General features: G+C 36.2%; 1 protein-coding gene across 4 annotated transcripts in view; it reads right to left on the minus strand.

The window, feature by feature from the left end:
• Window positions 1–25,701, minus strand: part of GALNT3 (polypeptide N-acetylgalactosaminyltransferase 3) — a 46,086-nt gene that overhangs the window by 15,466 nt on the left and 4,919 nt on the right. For 2 of the 4 annotated variants that reach the window (XM_045780567.2, XM_045780562.2), the window contains exons 2-3: window positions 7,995–8,615; window positions 3,924–4,096 (exon numbers count right to left, since the gene is read on the minus strand). In XM_045780567.2, the coding sequence (XP_045636523.1) occupies window positions 3,924–4,096; window positions 7,995–8,506 (685 nt within the window). In that variant the 5' untranslated portion in view covers window positions 8,507–8,615. Of the gene's footprint in view, window positions 1–3,923; window positions 4,097–7,994; window positions 8,616–11,978; window positions 12,023–17,736; window positions 17,863–25,701 lie in introns of all 4 variants that reach the window. The other 2 variants (XM_087861153.1, XM_087861150.1) reach the window with 2 other exon arrangements.

Below are 25,701 nucleotides of genomic sequence, written 5' to 3' on the forward strand. Positions count from 1 at the left end.
AAGGGAATGAGGGAAACTGAACTTGGCCAAAAACATATTTGACACTTTTTAAAATTGGGATTTAAATCTGGAAATTTAAAGTAAAATGACAAGTATCAAAAGGATTCTCTGATACTTAGGGAGTGATGAAAATAATTTAAAACCAAAACATTGAGGAAAATGGCAAATAGGAAAGTCCAAGGCTACAGCAGTTTGGAAATATTTTTACAAAGAGTCAGCATAAAATTTTTGAAAGCTCTAGAGTCCCCTGACACACAACTTTTTTCTGGTAAAAATATGACAGAAGAAAGGAGCATGTAAGTGAGGAATGAAGCTAAAAATGGGCTAACTCTGATTAATGGGTATATAATTTAAGATATTCAACATTCCAATTTGGATGAGAGACATGATAAGAGTTAAAACAGTAGGTAAAAGAAAACACATTAATCATATCAGTTAGGTGTTGTTTATATCTTGAAACAACTTCTTAAGTCTGCTTTTTCACTATTAAATTCATGAGTCTTTGTCGAGTATATAATATAGCTCCTCAGGTGGCCTTCTTAGGCCCATAGTACAGCCTTAAAAAGATCTGGGAATGCTGAGAACATCAATATATGTGCTAGGGTAGATGTTTGCTTCTGCCAGATATGAGAAGCAAGTACAGATGACTTTATCTGTGATTAGATATGGTCCTGTTTTGTTTTTTTTTTTCTATTCTCCAGTGGTACAGATAAATGAGTTGCTTGTTCAAAGCTTAAACATTCATAAAGGAGGTGAGAGTCCAGGAACAACTTCTGTGGAAAATAAATCTAAACATTGTTTCCACAGAGTAATAGACTAACTTTTTAATACCTTCTAAGTACCTCAGAATTAATTCTCTGAAAGACAAGCAGGATTGTAATTTGTCTTTAAATATAAATCATGGATATTCCTGTTTTCACCATAGACTTGACTTGTAAAATAGAATATTATATAAAAACTTTTCAAACGCTTTATGGGGATTGATTTTTTCTTTTTCTTTTTTTTAATGGAGTCACTACATATTCCTTCAGTAAACTGTCCCACTGTTTGATCCGTTAAGGAATTTTTTATTTACCCACAACTTTTGAACTTCCTGTAAATTTTTATTTGGCCCCTAAATTCAGTCCCCATCTGTACCCATCTTTTTGTGAGGTTAAGAGCACATAACTGTGAAATCAGATTGCCTGGGTTTATCTATTTATAGCACCAATTACTTTTAGCTGCGTGACTTTAGTTATTTTATTTTACCTGTATCTCAATTTATATCTAAGATGGGGATAATAACATGCTCACAGCATTGCTGGGAGGATAAAACAAAAGATTGCTAAACAAATAAAGCATTTAAGACAGGGCTTCCCACATGGCCACACTCTGAAAATGTTGATTATCTTTAGTTTTACTATCATTGGGACTTACCTATCTCTTCACTTGATTATCCTCATATTTTTGCTGCTTTTCCCTAAACCAATTGAAATCAGGGACTATAGTTTCTACTTCACATACTCCTTTACAGTGACTAGAGACACATTTTCCACAGTGGGTACTCATTAGATAGACCATTTATTCAATAAGACAAATTAATTACATTAGTATACAAAGATATCCCTCACCAAGAAAACTGTTGCAAGTTTATTATTAATTGTTATAAGGAATTATAAAAATATCCAGACCCTTTGAACAAGCAGTTTAACTTACCCAAAGATACAATTCAAATGGAGGACAATATCAAACACAAGGATATTCATTACAGTGGGATATATACTAACACTGTGGAGTGAATGAAGGTGAACGGTTAAATAAAATGCATCTAGTCCACCACGATCATCAAAAATAAAGTTCTGAAGGTAAAAGAAATGAGCTAATAATATTATATGAAAATGTCGGATTTCAAAATCAATTTCTGACATGGATATAATTAGATAAACATGTTTATTTAGACTGATGAAGAGAGAAGTAGAAAAATTAAAATGAAATAGGAAGATTATAATTGGATATCAATTTAGTTTTTAAAATAGATTTTATTTATTTGAGAGAGAGAGAGAGAGAGCACGAGCAGGGGGAGGGGCAGTGGGAGAAGCAGACTTCCACATTGAACTGGGAGCCGGATGCGGGACTCTTCCCAGGACCCTGGGATCATGACCAGACCTGAAGGCAGAGGCTTAGCCAACTGAGCCACCCAGGGCCACCACTTTTCTTTCCGATTTTCTTAAGTCTATTAATTTTATTTGTACAATAATAGAAGTCACCTTTAACTGAAGTCTTACTACAAGTAGCCTTACTGTGGCCCTAATTTCTCACTGCTTGAAAAAAATAAAAAATCATCTGAGAAGAAAGCTCACAAAACCAAAGCAGGAATTTTTTTTTTTTTTTTTTTTTACACAACAAAACCTATGAGAGACATGCAGAACTTAATCAAATGTCACTTAAAACTCTATGGACTTCAGACAAAGTAGAAAGAATCAGAAAAAATTCAGATCATTTTAAGCAGTAAATAAATTAGTTGATTATAATTAAGTGGTGATATAACCTGGGTAAGAGGACTAGAAATTCAAGTCAGAGATCTGTATGCAGATCCCCTAGGTCCCCTAAGGAGGTGACTCGAATTATAAAACTTGCCCATTTGGTGAATAGGTTTCACATCCACGTCAAAAATCTCTGGTGATAAGCAACCTTATTGCACCTAGATGTTAATGTAACTTCAAAAAATAATCTCAGTTCACTCATGATATTTTGAAATTATAGAAATATTTAGGATTGTATGTAGAAATAATTAAATAAGCCAGGTTAATAATTTTGTGCTTTAGTCACATATTATCATTTCTTAAGTCTGGATAAATCTTGTTATTGATGACATGTCACTTAATAAGCAGTATCTTTTTTTTCTTTTTTCATAGTACATAAAGTAATGGTTTATCTTAAAATAGGTGTTGCTTTGGATTTTGATGAAAGAGTGTTACTATCCACATTTTATAGATGAGGAAACAGCTAGTTAGTATTGGAGTTGGAATCTGACCTTGAAGAATTTGGATCCAAACTCAACTCATTCAGGAATAAATTTTGTGATCATTGAAATAATCTGTATCTGATTGGTATTTAAAATACTTGTAATGTTTGAAAATTTAACAACTTAGGGTATTTGTCTGATTGGCCTTGTGATTCCAATTTAAAATGTATAATTTAGTAACTGACAATTGACTTATAATTTTAAGTATAAATGCATTAAAGACTTTAGCTAACTTTGTAAACAATATTGGAATATTTAGTAGCCAAAATAAAACAGAATGTAGTGATTCTGCAATGATTTTTAACTATTCATTTATATTATTAATTAATGTATTATTTATATTAACTCATCTAATCTTCAAAAGAACCCTAGCAGTTATGCGCTACTTATGTATTTCCTCAATTTTAAGCTGCCCAATTGGATACTTATAATCAATGGCATCTTTGTTTAATTGGCTGTGGGGGGTTTTATTCAAGTGGAAATAAACTAACGATGCATTATACAATAAATTTGATGAAATATGGCATTTTCCCCATTTTACAGAGAAAGAAACTGAGGCATAGAGGGATTAAGGAATTTGCCCTAGTTACACAGCTGGTTAGGACCAGAGTGGGATTCAAACCAAGGCAGCCTGAGTCAAGGCTCAAGTTTGTATTCTTAACCATTATGCCTTACAATAAAAGTCTTACATTGAGTACTTCAAAGTTATGAATCATGGCACTTCATACATTTCTGAACTCTAAAATATTTAGACATTGGACACCCTTAGGGTCTACTTTCATCCATCATACCTACCATTCAAGGTATTATATTCAAGTTCTGAGGTGGCACACAGAGAGTACAATAAAATAAAACAGACTTTGGACAACATCACATGGATTTACGTGGGAAACAATCGAATTTGCATGTGCTTTCTTACCATCCACACTAGCATCATCCACCAAGATGATTTCCTTCAGCAGTATGGCGGGGGAAGAATAAAGCACACTGTGGACAGTTCTAAGCAGCGTGGACCAGGCTTCATTATGAAAAACTATTATGACACTGGTGGTAGGCAGGGGAGGACAGCGCTTAAATTTTTGTTCAATACATCTAGAAAAAGTCAAAGAAGTAGAAGAACAATTATGAATTTTATTACTTTATTTCACAGCTATGTCATTACTAAAATTATCATTATTTAACCTTTATCACCATTGGAACAATAGTGGACAAATTTTTTCTATGTAAGTAGATCTTAATGCTATGTAAATATAAATAAATCACAACAACTTTTTTTTACACAGAGATCATGTCCACTGATACAGATAACACACCAAGCATTAAAATATGCTATTGCAAGTTTTCTCAACAATATAGTTCTAAAACACAAATAACATTTTAAAAAGTGAAAAAAAACCTACAAGTGAGACAACCTGTAAAAATGGCAAATACTTGTAATTGTTCAAATAATAACCAAGTTTTTCTCCTTCCTTCTAGAAATCATCCATTTTTCTTATTACTTGGCAATTTTTTAAACAGTGCAACTTTATTAAATGAATATTCATCTTTGCAGAGATTCTTATTTTCCTAAGTATGTAATTCTTTTCAAGTTTTTAAAATCAATTTAATCTATACTTGAACCAAAAGGGAAAAAATGGCTTACCATAAAATCTGTTTTTTATGATGCTCATGATTCAGCAAGACTTATGAAGTTGCTACCATATGCCACGCTGTGTTAAAGATTTTGCTCCAATAATCTGATCCATAGTTTATTTAAATAAGACCTAGCATTTTAAAATACTAAATACTTAAGAATTTTAACTAAAAATCCTAAATCCGTGTTAAAAGTCCTGTGATCCCGTTGCCTTATGAAACATTAATGGGCACAAGGAGAGACACCCTAAGTAGTTTTTGACTGATTAATGGTACTACTCATTAGTTGAACACATTAGTCACAAATTGATCTTGAATTCACTTTTATAATAACGTCTTCCTCAAAGAAAATAATCTTCATATGAAGCTGTTGGGTGTGGGTGGATCTGTATGGTCTCCAGCCTTTGAGACTGAAGCTGACCACAGTCCCTTGCCTACTGACTTGAGGCGAAGATCAAAAGATAACAACGTATAGTAGAAGTCTTCGGACCACTGCAAAACCAAACAGAGTGACCCTGGGACACAAAATATGTGTGGTCTATGGTAAAGATAAATAAATATCTTTAAGTTCACTTAAAAATCATAAATGGTTGTACAATTTTAGACGACAGAGTATAAAATCCTCCCACACAGTCAAAAGGCACTACAAATACAGTGTGTGAACAATCAAACAGTGCTGTTCAAACCCAAAGATAAGGAAGTAAATCATTCACATACGGAGATAAGAGCCTAGCACACTTCAAATGCTCTGTGAGGGTCAATGGGGAAACCAGAGCCCCCAGTATGATACCAGAGGCCTAGGAAAGCCACCCTAAGAGAGAGATCCTACAAACTCTCATTAATCACTCTCATGGCCATACCTCAGTATGAATGTGCTTCAGATCCTTTCCTGAGAAGAGGTCTTTAGGGTGGAATATTTGTAGTGATAAAAAAGGAATTAGATTGAGGGTAAAGTATTAACAGAGTGTGCCAACACTGCTGAGTAAGAAAAGGAGAGGAAGGTTATGAGGGAAAGTGATTTTGCTCTCTCCTGCCTGCATGATTTCAAATATATATGCATAGTCAGAAGCAAATAATCGCATTCATCCTCAGTGACAGATGAAAGCATATGATTTATTTTAGATTGAATTTTGGATAAACTCCCAATTAGAAATAAAGTCCAAACAGAAACTACCTATTCATAATTACCCTTGACTCAAAATTAACACAGAAATAAATGACTAACTATAAGCTTGTATTTTTAAGAATAAAGGTTTACAAGCCAACACAAATTAAAAGTAAAAATTATTAAAAACTCCATGCTATTTTCCTTTTTTTAAAAAAGCAAAACCTTGTGACTTAATTGTCTTATAAGCATTTTGGGGAGGGAGTTTGGGGATTAAAAAAAATTTCCCCTACATTTATTTGTCCTGTGGCTAATTAATATATTAATTGAGAATTACAAAAAGGTTTTGAAATTTTAAATATAAAACCTTACAAAAATTCACATAAATAAAATATGATCACTTTAATCTTATAAGGCTTTCCCTCGGTTTAAGCTAGGATTTATCTGCTTAACTGCTACTAATACCAAGTAAAGGCGTTATATCATTAATGCAAGTGATAATAAAATTTCACAGTATGATTTCATAAACCCCAATTATTCTAAAACAATAAAAAAGCATGTTAAACTTCTGCTTTAGAAATTTTTTCACATATCATTTAAAGTAGTGAAATCAAATAATTTGCCAAACTGACTGCATATTCCCAAACTTTCGTAAAATTTGGCAAATAGATATGAGCTTAAATTATCAATTACATGAACATCTGCCTTTGGGAGACCCTGGATCTATATTTTTAATGAGCATGGAAAAGATCAGCAATTCTTCAGAAAATGTGTTCATTGCTGATACAGGTTAAATTTAAAGTAAGAAAGTGTTTAATCTTCACCAATTCTTCAAAGTTCTAGGTATCCAATTCCTATCCAAAAAAGGTTTTTTGAGTGCTTAGTTGTTTTTCACTTACAATAATTTCATTAGTGAATATTATCATAGCTCCTTAATGCTATATTGGGGGGGGGGGAAACATCTTGAGCTGACATTGACTGTCATGTCAAAGAATAAAAATTATGCTTCTTGATTTGTGATGTGGATAGCTTTTCAGTCAAGAGCTCTCCCCAGATCAGTCAAATACAATACTGCATTTTAACTATTAACATAAGAAAGGAACTATTCTGTGCCCTGTTAAAAAGGTAGAATATTTTATAGACATTCATTTGTTTCTTCACACATTCATTTAAAAATGATGAGCACCTTAACCTTGAATCACACAGATTAGAACAGAGACAGAAGTCTAATCTACCCAACTTCAATACTGAGGGATTCATAGCTAGAACAGGTATTCATGATCATAAATGTAGAGGAATATGAGTGAAGCCACAGACTTAAGTCTATAAAAGTTATTTTCTTCAGGTTCACTTCCTAATATAATTCTATCATAACCAGAAAGCAAATATGTAGGCATCGCTTGCTGTATTTTGTCTATCTTACACTTTCAACAAATCAACAGGTGGTTTTAGAGTGGTAGAATTTATTTTAGCTATTTGAAGTCAAATAGAGCATTTGAACACTACCTCAAAGACAACAAAATGGTTAACTAAGGAGAGCATAGTAAGATCTGGAGGGAAACCAGAGTAAAAATGCTGTGTACTTCAGATAATATGTAAACAGAGTGACATAAGAAACAATGTTGGCCTCTCAGAAGCTAAAGGGAGACAATTATATGCATATGATACTCAACAAAACTATAGCGAGAAAAAAAATAATTGAATTAGCAATTTAACAATATTGTTCCTTTAAAGGAAGGTTACAAAAGGTTACAGGGCATTGTGAAATACAATCACAGTACTGAAAGAAGCCACAAAGTTCTGTGACTTAATTCATATAATATTCTTATCTAATAGCTCCAAAGTCTTGGCACTTTTTAAAACATTTCTATTTATTCTATAGCAATACACAGAGGAACTGAAACAGCTCTTCTGCCTCCCACATTTCCCATAAAAACGACCCCATATTCCCTACTTAATAGATTAGAAATCTAAAGCATTTAAGAATAAAGGATTTCTTTGTGGTTCTACACAAGTCAGATCTAAAATTTAGTTTTCCAATTTGTAAGGTAACAACTTTTCACATCTGCAATGCCTCATCAAGCACAGATATGGATAGTCTCAATAATAAGCAAAAACATAATTAAACAAATTAAACAGCAATTGCTGGTATTTTACCTCAGCGTGGCTGAAGCACAAGCACATTCTTTAGTTAATGCCCCTCCCCAGAAATCCTAATGTTAAACAGTAAACAACGAATATTCTTCAACATACTCAGGAGGTCGAGTGTCTGGTCCAAGATCTCGGTGTAAAGAAATCCTGTCACTTGCAAAAGCATTAAAACAGTGTTTTGCTTCTCCACGTTCTTTTTCCTTCTGCTCTTCAACACTTAAATTGTTTGTCTTGAATGCTTTACCAGAAGCACCAGGTGCATTGGAATCCTGAGGTGGGCGGTCAAGAACCGGTTTCAGTTCTGCTGCTGTATAATATCCTTGCAAACAGGGTCTCTCACCAGCATCAATGTTTTGCCTAACAGGTGCTCCTATTTGCATTTTTGGCATTGCATCTTTAATATTGTTTACAGCTTCTAACATTAAATCAAACATCTTGTTTTTGTTTATATTTCTTTCCATCCTTGATTCCTCTTTGGAATATTGAACACTTACTTCTCTTTGCATTAAAATCAAAAATATTATAAAGAAAAAAATTACTGCACCAAGCTTCCAGAACTTTTTATGATAATGTCTTTTAAGATGTAATTTTACTAGTCGCTTTACGTGAGTCATTCTGACATTAAAAGCTTGCCACTTGAAAAATAACAGTTATAGTTTCCTCTGTTACTTATATTTTTTATCATAGATTTGCTGGCAAGAAGATTTCATTAAATGGTAATACCTATAAACAGAAATGATAAATGGCATTAGTACCTATTCATTCCTATAGGCATGGCTCCATTCATTCATTCAACCAACAACAAAACGTAAGCTATCAACAATGTACTTTGATGGTTAACAAAAAACACAAAGATATCTTGCCCTCAAGAAAATTACACTTTTGGAAGAACACATTGCTATAATTAGCTATAATCTATTGAGGTGATAAAATGTTAGGGATTTCTCTACTGTAAAAAAAAAAATACCTTGTAAACTGTAGCTAATATCTACTATATGATAGGCATACAATTATTTTTATAAACAAATTTATTTTTAAAAAGGTATCTTAACTCAATGACCAAGGGGCCAAAGGACTTCATTGAATTGATTATAAAGAAAGGGGGAAATCCACAAGAAAACAAAAGTATATTTGTATACTGTCAGGTACTGTCAGGCATACATCTAAAATAGTGGCTTTTATTTTATGGAATTTGCCCTCAACTTAGGAACCTCTACTCCAACTGAATCAGTTAAGATTATAAAACAGCTTCAAAAACACCTAAACTGGCATGCTCTCAAATTTGTTCACCTGATAATACTTGTGAATCCTGACAGAACCTATGAAATAGACTAGAAAAATAAGAGCATCTATTGCGTTGTTATACCAAAGCTATTTTCAATAGCTCACACAAATACAAAATCTAACAGCAAAAAGAAGATGGCACTAAGCTTTACTTGAAGTGACTCTAAAGAGGCAAGAGAGATCACTGAGTTACAAAAGCAGTATTTGGTTTAATAAAACACTGCTTGCAGTTGACCCCAAGAACAGAGCAACATGTTTATTAAACTCTAATATGGGCCACCAGAAGTGAAAGAAAGGAAAGAAAAAAGAACATTGATGACAGCCTGAGTCACAGTGAGGGTTTTCTTTATGATGATGTTTTACAAAAGGTAATATGAGGGGTTTCAGTATATAATTATATACCATGTACCATTACACTCAATCAAATTTGCAGGGGCAAAGGGGAAGGAAAATGACTTTCTTCCTAAATCCTAAACATATTTTAAGTCAAATTTAATTTATAGAAGTGAAAACTATGTTTGACACTTTATTCAGTTTCTCTTCCAAAGATATTGCTAAATTTAAAATTAAAAAGCCAAGTTCTAAGATGGATTCTCTGGCCTTTAGTAAGACATTTTAAGTTAAATAAATAGGCAGAACTTGAATAGTTAGTTCTATATACTACTTCTATTTGGAAAGATATATGTATGTATATATACATGCATGTATGGAATAGACGCTTTGTCTTCAAAAGATAACTCAGTTATAATGTATATTGCTCATAAAAATGATATTTCAATATTTCTGAATTTTGGTTGCTTTAAGAGCCTCATGTAAGAATTAAAATGACCTGGTAAGCTTTTTACATTATTTGAAGACATAAGATAAATTGTTTCAGAACCACACAATTGTTGCTGTGTAATTTCTTATGTATCAGATTTTGTTCTAGGTTCTGGCTACCAAATTAAAGATAGCTCTCACTTTCAAGGAGCAGAGACTAGTATGAAACATGGCATGTCAACATGCAACCACAAAACAGTGTGACATGTGCTAAGATGGAAGACTATGAAAGCAATATGGGAGGTAAGGAGAAACGTTAGGGATATTTTCCCAAAGATAACACTGGTGAGCAGAATCTTGAAAGATAAGCAATTTTTAGGCAGATGGACAAGAGAGAAGAGAGAGAGAGAATGGCAGATGCAAAGACATAAGAGCAAGACAAGACGTGCGCAGAGCTTGAGTACCACAGAAGTGGAAGACACAGATAGGAAATAGCAGGAGGGAGACGCTGGGAGGTCACTTACAGACCAGCACACAAAGTGAGTCTGGAATCCACCAATTTTGTTCTGAGTGGAAGGAAATGGATAATTTTAAGGAAGAATCATAATCATATTTATGTTTTAGACAAATCACAGATTCCTCAGCACCAGTAATGTTGATGAATAAGAAATGAGGAAGGTAGGAAGGATGGAGAGGACTAATTCAGGAGTCCAGGAAGTAGAATCAGATAGGACTTGGTGAGAGAAAGGGAAGAACGGAGGGTGGATGGCTGAAGTGATTAACAACGGCAGAGAATATAGGAAGGAAGGGTAGACTTGGAGTGGGAATTAGATAATTCGTCCAGTTTGGGAGACAAATTTGAGATGCTGATAGGACTTCCAAGGTGAGTTCTCATGAGCAAAAAGATATATAGGACTGAAAATCAGGGAAAAGCTCTGTGCTAGAGATAAAAATGTGGGAGTCAGTTTGGGGGTACAGAAGGGTTCACCTACAGTATATACAGTGAAGAGGGCAGAGAAATAGCTACATTTAAGGGGTGGGAGGAAAAAGGATAAACCGGAAAGAAAGATCAGGGGGAATATGAAAACAAAATAGAGGATGGTCAAGGGAAAACAGGTTAACAGATAAAGTATCCATGTCAAGCGGATATAGATTTTACAACTTGCCATTTACACTTGAGAGATGTTAATTCTTTGGCAGTTGGGTCATCTTTAAAAGTAAACTGCACTAGACCTAGTCCAATGGGCTTTGGTGCAGGACCAGGAATGACCCTTGGCAGAGAATCCACTACACTAATTATGTATAGTCTTGTCTCCAAGATCTAGAGCTTAGGATCTAGGGTGCATTCAGACTAATAGGGCAACAACCTGATCTAAGAGGTTCTAGGAAGATAAGAACAGGCAAAACCTGAGGCTTCATAGGATAATAGTCACCTATGAAATACTACCTGATCACCTTTAAGTTCGATAATTAGATGTAAATCAACCTATGTTCACCCTCCTTCCTGCCCGAGTCAACCACCAAAAACTCCCTTCCCCAGTGCTGCTAGTGATACTAGATCTCCTGAGCAGCCAGGTGTAAACTAGATTAGGAATTTGAGGAGGAATGAACTGGTCTCGTTAGGATGTTTTAACCACACATAAACCAAGAAAGGGTCTGGGGAAAGTATAGAGTAAAGGAGATGACAGAAGTAGGTACTTATGTAACAGTGATGGTTTTCCCAAGACATTATATGCCAGAAATCATATTTGTGGGTAGGGCAGGGAATGAGAAAAAAGGATGGGATTAATGAGGTAGTTGGAAGAAAGTTCTTTTTTAAGAATAAATTAGAAACCAGAGAAGTTCTTCATCAATAGGGCAAATAATCCTATCATTGTGTGTGTGTGTGTGTGTGTGTGTGTGTGTGTGTGTGTGTGTCTATCTAAGGAAGTCCCTCAATTAATAGGTTTTAGTTTAGGATGTCTCCAATGAGGGGGTCAAGGAAAACTCATGAAGGACAAAAATAGTGTCTCCCTTATTCATGGTTGTTTTTCTGGCACTTACCAGAATATGTGTGACACAGTGAACACCCAATAAAGATTTGCCGACTAGAAAAGGAAAGAAGAAGGACCAAGATTTCATTTATTATTAGAAATAATAAAACAATAATTCATTTTTGTTAAATGTTGATTAGGTCCCTGATACTTGAACATTACACAGGTTCTCCTTTAGTCCTCCAACGATCTTGTGAAGTCATTCCCATTTTAATGGCAAACACTGAGACTCAAACAGATTAAGGGGCTTGGCCAATGCCATTCATTTAAGTGGAAGGGTAGCATTCTCCTGTGTTCAAATTTGATCTAAATTACTAAGCTTTTAACTGAAGTTATCTGAAATAAGATCTTTAAGGGTCAAAAATTGATACTCTAGGGGCGCCTGGGTGGCTCCATCAGTGAGGCGGCTGACTTGATTTCGGCTCAGGTTGTGATCTTGGGGTCCTGGGATTGAGGCCAGTCAGGCTTCGCACTCAGCACGGAGTCTGCGGGAGGACTCTCTCTCTCCCTCTCCCCCTGCCCCTAACACTGCTCGTGTGTGCGCTCTCTCTAAAATAAATAAATAAATCTTTAAAAAAAGAATTGATATTCTACATGTAAGGAGATAAGGGGAAAACCTACGGAAAGAACTACACATAGCTTCATATCAGGTAAGGTTTTCTGAACAAATGAGTTAAAAAGGGAAGGAAAAAAGAACACACAACTGTTTTCAGAGCATATTTTTAGAAATAAAGATTGAGGATGAGATCGTGGATTTAACAATGGAGGATTAACAGATTGAGACCTTTCATAGCAGTCTACTAACGTAGAAATAGGAGGCTTTTCTCTTTTCAGATTATTTCAGATTCTTCTTTGTCAATTGCTGATCACTTGAAGATTCCAACATAAATCTCCCAGGGATTTTTATATGACTTTTCTGTCCTTTGCTGCTAATATGCAATATCGGGCTTCCATTAATGAAAATTACACTCAGCATTAAGCATCTCTATCAGTGGTCTTCAACTCTGGATACACATTAGCAGAAAGCTCTTTAAAAAGAGTGCTTTAGGCTTCCCCTCTAGAGAGTTTGATTTAATTGTCCGAGGGGCAGGGCATACATCGGCCCATTTTTGTTGTTATTTTAGGCTCTCCAGATAATTCTAAAGGGCAGCAGGTGCTAAGAATCACTGGTCTAGGTCACAAGACTTTAGGCAAATCAAAACTAGCACCTGATAAGAAAAGGACTGACTTTATCCAAAGGCAACCACACAACTAATTTCTAATACTCCAAAGACAGGTTTTTCAAAATAGATTCTTGATATGAAATGAGCTAAGGTTATTGGTTTTTTTTTTTAGATTTTATTTATTTGACACAGAGAGAGGCAGTGAGAGAGGGAACACAAGCAGGGGGAGTGGGAGAGGGAGATACAGGCTTCCCGCTGAGCAGGGAGCCCGATGCAATGCGGGGCTCAACCCCAGAAAGCTAGGATCATGACCTGAGCCAAAGGCAGATGCTTAACGACTGAGCCACCCAGGTGCCTGTGAGCTAAAGTTACTTTGACTTGGAGAGATTAGATGAAATCCAAAGCACTAATGACCCAAAGTTTCCTGAAAAGGCTTAGAGATTAATGCTGATATAAATGAGGCACTGGGGTTTTATTGCAAATTACAGTGTTGAAAATCATTTTTAAAATATTTTATTCCCATTATAAAGATGGAAAACCCAGACTCTGAACAATAAAACACATAATCCGACATAATAAATGAATGAGTTAAAGAAAATCAGGATTCTTAATTCCCATTCCTAGGAATAACATCATGTTCCTAGACCTCACTATTTACCAAATTTGAAGATCTATGTAAAAACAGTGAAACAAAACAAATTTCTCCTAGAATCAACTTCCAATTATTAATACTTAGAAGTTTCAGAGATGAAAAAACAAAAAATCAGCACAACAGCAAATTCAGGATATAGAAACGACTAGCAGATGAAGGTCTTGTTCTTATTGTACTTCTTCTAAACCTTTAAATATCCCTATCTAAAATGGTCATTTGCTAATTATAAAACATCAGATTCACAGGAGATAGGAATACCAGGAAATTGTTTTTTAAAACAAGAAAAAATTAATTTAAATTCAAAGACCTTCTAAATTCTAAGGTATAAGTGTCTAAAATTAGAAAAAAATTAAAATTCAGAGGCCTCTGGTCTTAAAGAATATCAATCTATATGCTAGTTTATATGTAGAAATTACAAGAGAGCATTAATAATAAATAAAAATATCCGCAAAATGATATTTTAAAAGGCTAAAACAATATGCATAATTCTAACAGTCTGTGAGACTGGGTCAAAATCAATGGATTATTCTCAGGGGGGAAAATATGTTTCTCTCTGAACAGAAAGAATTGAAATACCACAAATTAAAATTATCCACAAAGCCGTGGCTACCAGTTATGTAGACTACAGTTTCTCAAACTCTAGTGTGACAGTGCATCACCCGAGGATGTTTTCTAAATGGATTCAAATGGGAAAAGATCAAGATAAGATCCATCTTTAGTCTCTGTTGTCCCTTCCAGGTGGAAAAGGACACATTGCAAAAACATTAGTTGTTAATTTAAAAATTCCAATTGAAGTAATTTTGTAAAGCAGAACATTTCATAACTGCACATCAAAGTAACGTTTAATAAAATAAGAGGAAAGTGGTCCTTTCCATTTCTTGTTCCTATATTCGTGACAATAAATCTTTACAACCCCAGGGATTTAAGGTCTGGTTCCAGGTAACTTTAACTGGCACAAAGCCTAATTGGTATATGAAACCTGCTTGCTACTGCATGAATTAAAGCATGCTATAAAGAGTTAAGGGTAATCACAAAAAGCAAAACATTACAAAACTATATACCTAAAATGTAGCGTAGATTGTAGATTAAGAAAAGTATACCATTGCAAAATTGATACATATTGGATTGTTGCCACACATTATCATCTAGATTTCCTAATCAAATTCAACAACAACAACAACAACAAACTTGCCCTAATAATAAACCTTATGTGCTCAGGCAGAAATTTTATTAAGTGCTCTCATCTGCTGGTTAGGAAAGGGAGGAGTGGCAGGAAGTCACTTCTGCTTGTATTCATTGGTAAAATCAAATTTCACGGTGACTTGCTATTGTGGTTTGTTAGTTTTGATTATGTTGAAGTCTATGTCCACATCCTTGCCTGCATTCTTCTGAGCAGGAAGTGACTTGTAGATGTATGACAGGTGACAAACACTGAATGCAAAGCAAAGTGCACTGAGATGACTACACGCTGTGTCACAGGAGGAGCAGGCAGAAATACCCCAAGGACCCCCGCTAAAGACAAAGTAGAGTTGCTCTGGCTGGCTGGAAACTGCCATCAGCAGACAACTAACTGCATGTAATTGTCATAGAGTAGGATGACTTTCAGAACAGTAGTATCTGCGGGTTACGTGACAAATAGCCTAGTGACAGAGTTGACCTCCAACAACTTAGACGCACAGGTTTTAATACTGAAAGGCGTGTGGTCAAACATCCAACGTCGCAGCGAAACCTGGTCAGGTAAGCATCTCCATCAGCATTATTATCATTGAAGGTGAAAGGTTATAAACAGGATCTTGATTTGTGGACCAGCTGATTCTATCTTTACAGTTTGGAGCAAACAAGTTATTATGGAACTATAATACCCTTTGGGGAGAGGGTAGGGTGATGGTAAAGGGGAGCTCACATACTCTTCAGCTACTGTGAATGACTGGAGCTGTAGAAGATACAGACTGATAGTTTATGGCACACTAGACAGTAGAGAAATTTTGAGGAGTGATTTGAGTGGTCCCACAGACTACCTACTTAACTAGTACTTCCTCTGGGCAGAAGTACTATATTTTAAAAGATTTGTCTGTATATTTATCTTGTAAACACAACTGAAGGCTCTTGGATTAGTAAGGAGACAGAAACTACACAGTGATTTGAAAAAGGAAAGTTTAATCTATTATTAAGAAAGGACTGCAGTAACAGGGAATTGGTTAGTGAGGAAAAGAAAATTCTAAATAATACAGTAGTAGATTTAAGGGGCAACCACTACCCACAAGGCTGAGAGGAAGGCCCAAGGAAGAGCCCTCCCCACACCAGCGCTGAGATCCAGAGATCTCTACAGAGAGAGCACAGTGTTGGCTCCCTGGTGGTGGAAAAGTGACAGAGGTGTCTCACTAGTGAGACCTGCCAAAAAAATCTGCCCTCTGGAGTCCCAGAAGAAGCCATTCATAGGGCAGTGTCACACCCTGGAACTTGCTAGTGCTGAGGATAACTGCTGGCTTCTGGGTGCTGATGGTGCCTGGAGTTAAGAAGCTGTCCTTTACAGGAGTCTGGTGTACTTTCATGGATAGCCTGGGCCAATATGGCGCCAGCCTGGTGCCTGGGATGAAATTTGGGCAGCAGGCTCCCTAGCAACCCAGTTTTGTGAGGCCCCCAGTGTGCACATGTGTGGGGCTAAACAGAGAGTGTGGGGAGTGGTGACCTAGGCTAGGGAACAGGTCCATGATGTCTTTGACTCCAGGGTACAACACTGCTGCCCACGTCAAGCTCTGGAGAAAGTGCAGGGGGCAAGGATGTGCCAGCTCTAGAGAAAGATGCACCATGAAATTACTTAACACTGGAGAAAACAATGTGGAGGCTGAGAAGTAGAGAAAAAGTATGCCCAGAAAGAGCCTAACCAGGAAGCTACCCCGAAACCAGGAAGGGAAGCACCTTCTACTGTCAGTGTCCCTCCAGTGCCCTCTAATGACAAGGCTTAACATCAATGCCAGTCAGCAAAGGAGAAATATTTACAGGGCCCTGCTCCATTATTACAAAGCAGAAGAGAATAAATTTGGAACCGAGAGACAATAAATTGGTAACAGCATAGTCTACCCTTTTGACTACTCAGTTTCCGTATGCACACACTTTCTCACACATTTGAACTCCTGTGCAATAACAAAATAACTCTATATTCCACCTAACTAGATGCAAGCATCCTGCTTACAAGTGAAGAGGAAACCTCAAAATGAGGTGCAGAGTGCCAACAGCCATTGTATCCATTACTGTGACAATGTAAATTACTCTTCAAATTCTGTCACGATCCCACCTAATATTTTATTACCTAAAGACTAAATTATAAACTTAATATCTAACAACTTCAATGTAATTTGTTTAAAAAAATAAAATGGGAAGGAGAGAAGAAAATGTTGTCTCCAAAAATAAGGGTTTATTAAGTATAGTGAAAACTGAATGCCCAGAAATGTTACTGAAGTGCTCCCAAATTTTTGTGGGTCCAATTACCCTCCGATTCTCGTATACTTCACAAAGACATCTAAAGTACTTGCTACTTTCTGCTCATCAGATACAATCAACATAATATTATCAATATAGTAAATCAATGTGATTTTTTTTAAGATTTTTATTTTTATTATTTATTTGAGAGAGACAGAGAGACAGCCAGCAAGAGAGGGAACACAAGCAGAGGGAGTGGGAGAGGAAGAAGCAGGCTTCCTGCAGAGGAGCCCGATGCGGGCCTGATCCCAGAACACCGAGATCACGCCGTGAGCCAAAGGCAGATGCTTAAGGACTGAGCCATCCAGGCGCCCCTCAATGTGATATTTTTGTGGGTTGTTGGGATAATTAAGATTTCTAGGACAGGAGAGTTGACCTGGCCCTGGCTATGCTAGATAAAAGCAAATTGCCTACGGTGGTCCTTGTAAATTGACATGGAGAAAAAGCAATTAACCAAGTCAATAGCTACATACCGAACGCCAGAGACTGTGTTGATTGTTTCAAGTAAAGATACCACATTTGGGACGGCAAGCACATTTGGAATCATCCAAGGATTAAGTTGACAATAGTCCATTCATTCTCTAAGATTCATCCAACTTCTGCACAGGCCAAATAAGTGAGTTAAATGAAATGTGATAGATATCTCAAGTCTTATTTCAAATCTTTGATGGTGGCACTGATCTTAACAATTCCCTTGGGGATACAGTATTATTTCTGATCTCTTATCTTTGAAGGAGGAGAAATTCTAAGGTCTTCCAGTTAGCTCTCCTATACAATGGTCCTCAATCTATGACTCTCCAATTATACATTAAGAAATGGGGAAATTAGCACAGGACATATCTGCTGACACCTGGGCCCTCTGTGAGTCAGACTTGAGCAAAGACGCCATCTATTACTTAACTACTACAATTCCCCATTATGACTAGAGGACCACAAATGGTATTTTGGCTCCCTGGGAATTAGTATGAAAGGTCTGAGTATTTTCTTTTCCCCAGAGCATGGCTACATGTCCCTCTGGAGAAGGCTGTTGAGGAAGATCCATGGTGTATGCTTGAAGCAGTTGTGCAGCCTTCCTCAAGACTAAGCCTCAACTTCAATCAAAGGGCTCTGGGCCTGTGAATTGACTTAACATTTGGAAACTGGGTGAGAGGTAATGCGGCTCAACCTTGGCAGCTAAAGTCAGTGTTTTTGCCACAGGCCTGGAGTTTTTTCTGGTATTTACACAAAGTGATACTGTGGTATTGCCCATCTATTTCATTCATTCTATTTGCAAAACAATGCCTTCTGATTACATCTCTGTCCCCGATTTCCATTATTATTTATATCCCTTCTTTGTCTTTGGTGATTAAATGCTACCACTTGTCTTCTGCTACTATGGAATCCCATCATCTCCACTGAAACCAAGGAGCCAATCTTAATGGACTACAGAGGAGAGCAATCACAGACTTTTTTTTTTTTTCCCCACTCATGCAGGGACTTCCCTCACTACTGTTTTTCTCAATATCTTAGTAAAGGGAGAGTGTACTGGGCCTTGTCATGGAATATAGTTGGAGGAGGGGCATGCAGGTTACATACAACAAGTTTAGTGAACATTCCTTTTATGAAGGAGTCCCAAAAGTCACAAGTAGTAGACAATTTCTATCCACTCATTCTCCCTTTTGAGGCCTCAGAATATTCAGGGATAGAGGAATGGGGGAGCAAGTGAGTAGGACTGCTTGCTGCTCAACTGCTATCACTTCGCACTCACCTTTCTACAGGCTTATCTACAACTCAATGGTACTCATCCTCCACCTCTCAGCTTCCATTCCTCTCCAGAAAAAGGGTCAGCAAACTTTCTATTAAGGGCTGAATAGTAAATATGTTTTACTTTGTGGACTTATGGTCTCTATTACAACTACTCAACTCCATTCTTGTTGTGCAAAATCAGTCATACACAATACACACACAAATGGGCACAGCTAGTTCCAATAAAATTTTGTTTACAAAAAACAGGTGGTAGACAGAATTTGGTCCAAAGGCTGTAGTTTGCCAACTCCTGGTCTAGAAATCCAAAAAGGCTTCAACGTGAACATTTATATATTTCCCTGTACTTACCCAGTCTCCATTAGCTTCCACATTCTCAGATGTAAAAGAACCAAATAGTCCTTCACAAATCCATAATATCATTTAAAAAACAGGCATAAAAGCAACATCTGCCTTTAAGATTAGGCTATATTTGCACCTATTTTGAAACACTCAATATCCCCCCACTTACCTAGTCATCATCTGAAATTCCTGCATCACCCACCCCTCATGGGGAAAGAATGAAAATGTCTTTGTTTCATTTAGAAATAAACCAGTGTCAGACTAAACTTTAATTCTCTCAAAACCAACCTCAAACAGGATAATTTTCCTCGGGACCATACACAGACAATTACCACACAGTGAGGCCTAGGGGAATGCTGAATGCCAAGCTCCATATAGAGAAGGGATGGGTACCTAATTCCATGGGATTTGTACTTAATTCTCTAGGCAAAGGGGAGAGGGCCTGAAGGATTTTAAGTAAGGTGATGACCTAATCCCACAACTGAAATTCAAAATGGTTACTCTTGAAGCTGGGATGAATATGGATTTCTTTTTCTTTTTCTTCCCTGTTTTGTTTTTTTTTGTTTTTTTTTTTTTTTTGGTGGGGGGCAAGCCAGAAAGGAGATTGAAGGTGATTTGGAGACTATTAAAAGTAATCCAGGTGAGAGATTGAATAGAAGGGGTGTGAAGGCTTGGGAAGAGATCTGGAGGTTAGGGTTAGCTGAATTCAGTAAATGAATCGATGTGGAGGTTGGGAAGGTGGTTAAATGGTTAAGTGTGTAAAGATGGGTTCTTGACTTGCTGAAAAAGACCAGCTAATGAGCGCTCTCTGTTCTAGATTATCTGCAGAGGAAGACCTGGAGCTCACATAATAGGGCAAGAGGCCATGAATGCAACAGAGGTCATGATAGAGGGTAAGCGTATGAGAGAGACCGAGGTAATGACAGCAACAAGTTATCAATCAGTTCAAAAAGATGGGTCACATCTGAAAAAACAAGTCATGGTCAAAAAGCTCAAATAAAACAAAGAAAATAATAATTTGCATCAGAAGTCCTCTCCGTACTATTAACTGTCCCCCAGAAGGACCCACTCTGCCATCAGGTATTTAGTACCAGGTGTCCTTTTACCCTTTACCCTATTCATCGGACTCTAAATTATCAAACCTGCAAGGTGTCATACTATTCGCCTCATCAATGTATCAATCAGGTGTAAGGATAACTTCTAGAAATTTATCCCACAGATATGCTAATAGAATGATAACCTGTAACTGTGCACATTAAAGCATCATTTTAACATCAAAATGCTAGAAGGACCAACAACTCTACCAGTAGGAAAATAAATTATAACAGATAAATAAATTATGATTGGGTCATATGATGGAATGTTATGCCAGGTTAAAAACAAACAAGGTACTTTATATGCTGATATGAGGTTATCTCCACAATAAGTTAAAAAAAGAAACAAAATTCATTTGCATTTTTATGTATGCAACTTACATATATTATTTTATATATATATGTATATATATGTATATACACACACACACACACACACACATATATATAAAGAGAACATTGTTTGCTCATAGGGAGGAAAACCAGGTGTAAGGGGCAACAGTGAAAGGAAAACTTATCATATACACCTCTTTACTTTTTAAAAATTTTGGGCCCTGTGAACTACTTAAAAAATGAGGTAGAAAAAAAACTGAAGGTAGAATAAAGATCTTCTGACAGGTAATATCTCAAATTTCTTAATTCCATTCATCATTTCTCAAGAAGCTACTGGGGAATGTATTCCATCTACACAAGAAAGTAAATAAATAACAAAATCATCTGTATCTAAGAAATAGGGACTCCATCAGAAATGTCAGTAAAGAAAAATCCCGAACAACTGCTGTGGAACAGGTCTAGAAAGCAACAATCCAAATTGGAACAAGAGGACAGAGAGCTTCAGAAGAAACCAATAAATCAGTGTGATTATGTGGAAAAATCACACTGAGAAGATGTGGGAGTATGTAAAAATAGAAATTGATAGGTGGAAAAACTAAGCTATCTTTTTCTTAAATGAATTAATTATTAACTCCATGGTTAAAAAAATTTTTTACTTCGACTCACAGTACGCTTTCGTGGCTCAGCAGTAAACAATATGTACATAATAATCGTAAGTAAATACTAAAATGTGAGAATTATAGCAGGAGGCGGAAGAAGGGAGAGCAAGGGTTATGTGTGTAAAAGAGCTAAATATTTATCTACTTTAATGGGAAATCAGTAGATAATATCAAATATTGATAAATTAAGAAATAGCAGTATACAAATATGATTGCAAAAGGCAAATACTGGAAGAAACACCTAAAAGAGGTTAAAGTTGTTGCCTGGAGGCAGCAGGACCAGGGGAGATGAGAGTTGACTGGATTTTATTTTTTATTCTTAATGTTTTTAAAAGATTTATTTATTTGAGAGAATGAGTGAGAGAGCAGGAGGGGGGAGGCAGAGGGAAAGAGAGAAGCAGACTCCCCGCTGAGCAGGGAGCCCAACACTGGGATCCTGGGGATCCCACAGATATGCTAGTATGCTAATAGAATGATAGCCTGTAACTCTGCACATTAAAGCATCAGTTTTATCTCCACAATAAGTTAAATTAAAAAAAAAAAGAGTTGACTGGATTTTTGTTGCTCTTGCTGTTGTGAGCCTTTTAATAATTCTAATTTTATTTACATATAAGTACAGGATTTGGAATCAGACAGCTTGGATTTGAATACTGGCTCTGACATTTTACTGGCCTCGTAGACAGAGGCAAATTACTTAATCTCTCAATTTTCCTGTCTCTAAAATAGAAAAATAGCATGCACCTCATTGAGTGGCTTTGAAGATTAAATGTTTAATTCATGTAAGTTGCTTAAAATATGCCTGGCACATAAGTGCTCAGTAGTAAAATAGTAAACAAGAGCTAATACTTATTAAGACAACAAATATTAACTTCTGTTACTTAATAAAAATATAAAGACATTAATAACTAAAATCTAATTTTAAAAACATGAGCCACATATTAAAGTCTGTTCCCTTTGTGAGAAAACTCACAAAGTTAACACTCCCAGGTATTAAATCAGACTTTATTTCTTGAGACTACAGTCTTCACTTTAATCCATAGTTGTGGTGGAGGTGGGGGAGGGGAAGACTGTTGAAAAATTCTACTTAGTGCTGGAAAGGGGGAGCTCAAACTGGAATCTGAAGGATGAGTTTTAGCTAGATAGGCCAAAAGAGGAGGAAAGAGAATTCCAGGCAGGGACGATGACACTTGAAAAGACAGAGGCAGGAGGAACACGGTAATAAAAAAAGGCTAGCAGAGCTGGAACAGAGAGTAACATGACAGAGGTGTGCACACCACACAGGAGCTAAATCGTGCCAGGCCTTAAGGCTGAGTCAAGGAGTTTGCCTTATCCTAAAGTAATGAAGGGCTTTAAGCAATTTTTCAATGTTTTGAAAATATCCCTCTTGGTATAGCACGGGGAACCAGCCAGGAAGAATTCAGATAATCAATAGGGAGGCATTTGCAAAAATCCAGGCAAGAGATGATGGTAGTGACAGGAATGGAGAAAAGTAGATAGATTTGAAGAGGTGAAACTGACAGAATGCCTTTTTTTTTTTGGTTTAGTCTGATTATATGATTTAAGTAACCATATAATCCCCCTTAACTCCTCACCAATAGCAATATACTCAGCTGTAAAACATTCATAAACAAAAACTATAAGACATTTCAATCACAAAGTTAACTCTTTGCCTCTAAACTGTAAAACCCAGGTCTTGGAACAAAACTAAAAGGCACAAAAATAATATAGAATTCAAAGAAATAAGATGGAAATAGCAAAAATCTAAATTCAATAGACTAATTAAGTACATGAAACAGGTTTCCTAACTCTTCAATTTCTGTGGCTGCTGCCCAGAAAAAAAGCAAATATACTGCCTGCCCGATGCCTCTCCCCTCCCTGTGCCACTTTTACCCTAATATTTTTACTTCACAGTAGGCTTAGAGGAAAGAGAAATATTCCACGTTTTGCAAACATCTAAAGGGGTGTGTGGGGGTGTGTGTGTATACACACGGGCACAAAAGCAGACTATATTAAATCATACACGTAAAGTGCATGATAGAAGTATGCATGGGACATCTCCCCCCAGCTCATGTGTATGTGGAGGTGTGTGTGTGAAGGGATATAGTTTCCTAAGTGAGGTGAGAACTCAAGTGAGTCTTAAGAACCAGAAAGAGTTATAGAGGTAAAGATAAAAGGAAGGTACCTCAGCAGGGGGGAGTAACAAGAGAAAAGCAGACAGGAAAAAACTGTGAAATCTGTTGTAGGAAAATAAAATTTTGGTTTATGGAGTACAATTGCATAGTTAAGCAAGGGTCAGATTCTGTGGGACCATTTTAAGGACCACGGGTTCTATCCTGAGCTATCCTGAGCTATCTTATTAAAAGATTTAAGCAGAGGAGAGAGAAATTTGCGTTTACATTTTTAGAGATCATCAGCTGAGGGGTTCCGCTGAGGATGAATTTAAGCTTAACACCATCTGCTAAGATATCAGGTAGCAGGTGGATATGGTACCCCAGTTAAGAGTTGATGAGACCCTGAACTAGAGCAGAAGTAGAAGAATTTGTGGGGAAAAGAAGGGCAGATTCAGTGATCTGATAGTCATGGAAGTTAAGAAAAGAGAGTAAAAAAATGACCTCTGGATTTCTGCCATGACAGCTGGATAGTGGTACAGATCCATAAGCCATCCTCCAAAATCCCTGGAGCCAAATATGTCTCAAAATTCAGAATATTTTTTTTAAAAATTCAGAATATTTTGGATGTTAGAAAGGAGATATGGTTTACATACCCGATATAACACTGTATTCCCAGCAGTGCCTGGAACAGTATCAGGTAATCAAATGTAGCAGTGTATCTGCAGCAAGACACATCCCATCAAGTGCAATAGATGATAAATAGCTTCCTGACAGTGCATTTAGGTTTTGTTGCAAATTGAGTTCAAGTTTTGTTGACAAATGAGTTACCAAAAACATTTTGGTTTTCAGGGATTTCTTTTTTTTTGGTTCTGTTATTGTGGATAACAAATGTTAAATGTAGTAACACTCATAAATAAAATATAGGAAGTAAAACAGGTTGTTTTTGTTTTTGTCTTTGATGGGATGAATCTTCTGGTTTACTCAGGTATAATCTCAGATAATTATGACATCTTAAAGATGTCCAGCGGGCAATGGGATAGCTGAACAAACTAGTTGGGGCAGTTTGAAACTAAAACAATTATAGGGAAAATGTATACTCGGGGAAATATTCTCTACTTGGTGCCAAAAATATAAGCTCAACTCAGAGAATGACTCAAGGAAACTTCATCTGTCAATAGTCACTAATGACCTAGAATTCAGAGACCTACTTGTCTCTGCTTTACCACATAAATTTATGCATTTTGGTCTCTTGCCATTGCTGGCATTGATTTGAATTCAATGTTGCTATTAGCAGTACATTAATTGTGTTAAAATTACCCAAATTATAGAAAATGAATTATTCTGATATTAACTAGATGCATAATTAGGTGATTGAAAATATGTCCTTCTCAATCAGATTTTCTAACCATAAAAGATGTCATAACAAATGCATTTCTACACTTTATGAACCCGAGAACTGAATATGTTCTCAAGACGATTTGGGTATTGATCATTTGCAAAATATTAAATATACTAATTTTCTTTTGGAGAAAAATTCCTTCTATTAGGAGTTAAAATTAAAAGCTTCTATGAAAGGTTTAATTAATCAATCGATCAGAGTTTCCAAGCCTTTATCCCTACAGGTCACTTAGGGACCTCATCCAATCTCTCAATCTCGTCTTTTTAGGGGCTAGGAGTCTGATTCCTAGAATTTGTCTCTTATATCTGTTTCATAGCAAAAGAAAAAAATATATAAAATGTTAACAGACTACAAACCAACAATAAACTGGCTTATGTTTACTCTAATTATTTTTTTAACATCCCATCTAGCACTATTAGCAAACCATAAAATTTAGAACTTAGAACAGAGCTGGACAGAATTATTTTTCTCTCTCAAACTTTCACTTGATAATTGTTACCATCAAAATCCCCTCAGAAAAACCTTTCTGGTTTTTCCGGTCCCCAGACATACTACACTATGTTGAAGGATCCATTTAAAATACAATAATGTACAGTGAAGTTTCATGCAGTTCCTATGTTTGAGAGAGTTAGTCTAGCATCAGGTCCTAGAGTCTCAAGCCCTAAATGTTTAATGCAGATTAGAGTTAATTGTATATTTTTAAAAATGTACAGTTTGGTTTTCTTTCTTTTAAATATGTGTGTGCATATGACACAGT

Source organism: Ursus americanus, chromosome 1 (genome assembly GCF_024610735.1).
Source record: "Ursus americanus isolate L20-20 chromosome 1, mUrsAme1.1.p, whole genome shotgun sequence".
NCBI lineage: Eukaryota > Metazoa > Chordata > Mammalia > Carnivora > Ursidae > Ursus > Ursus americanus.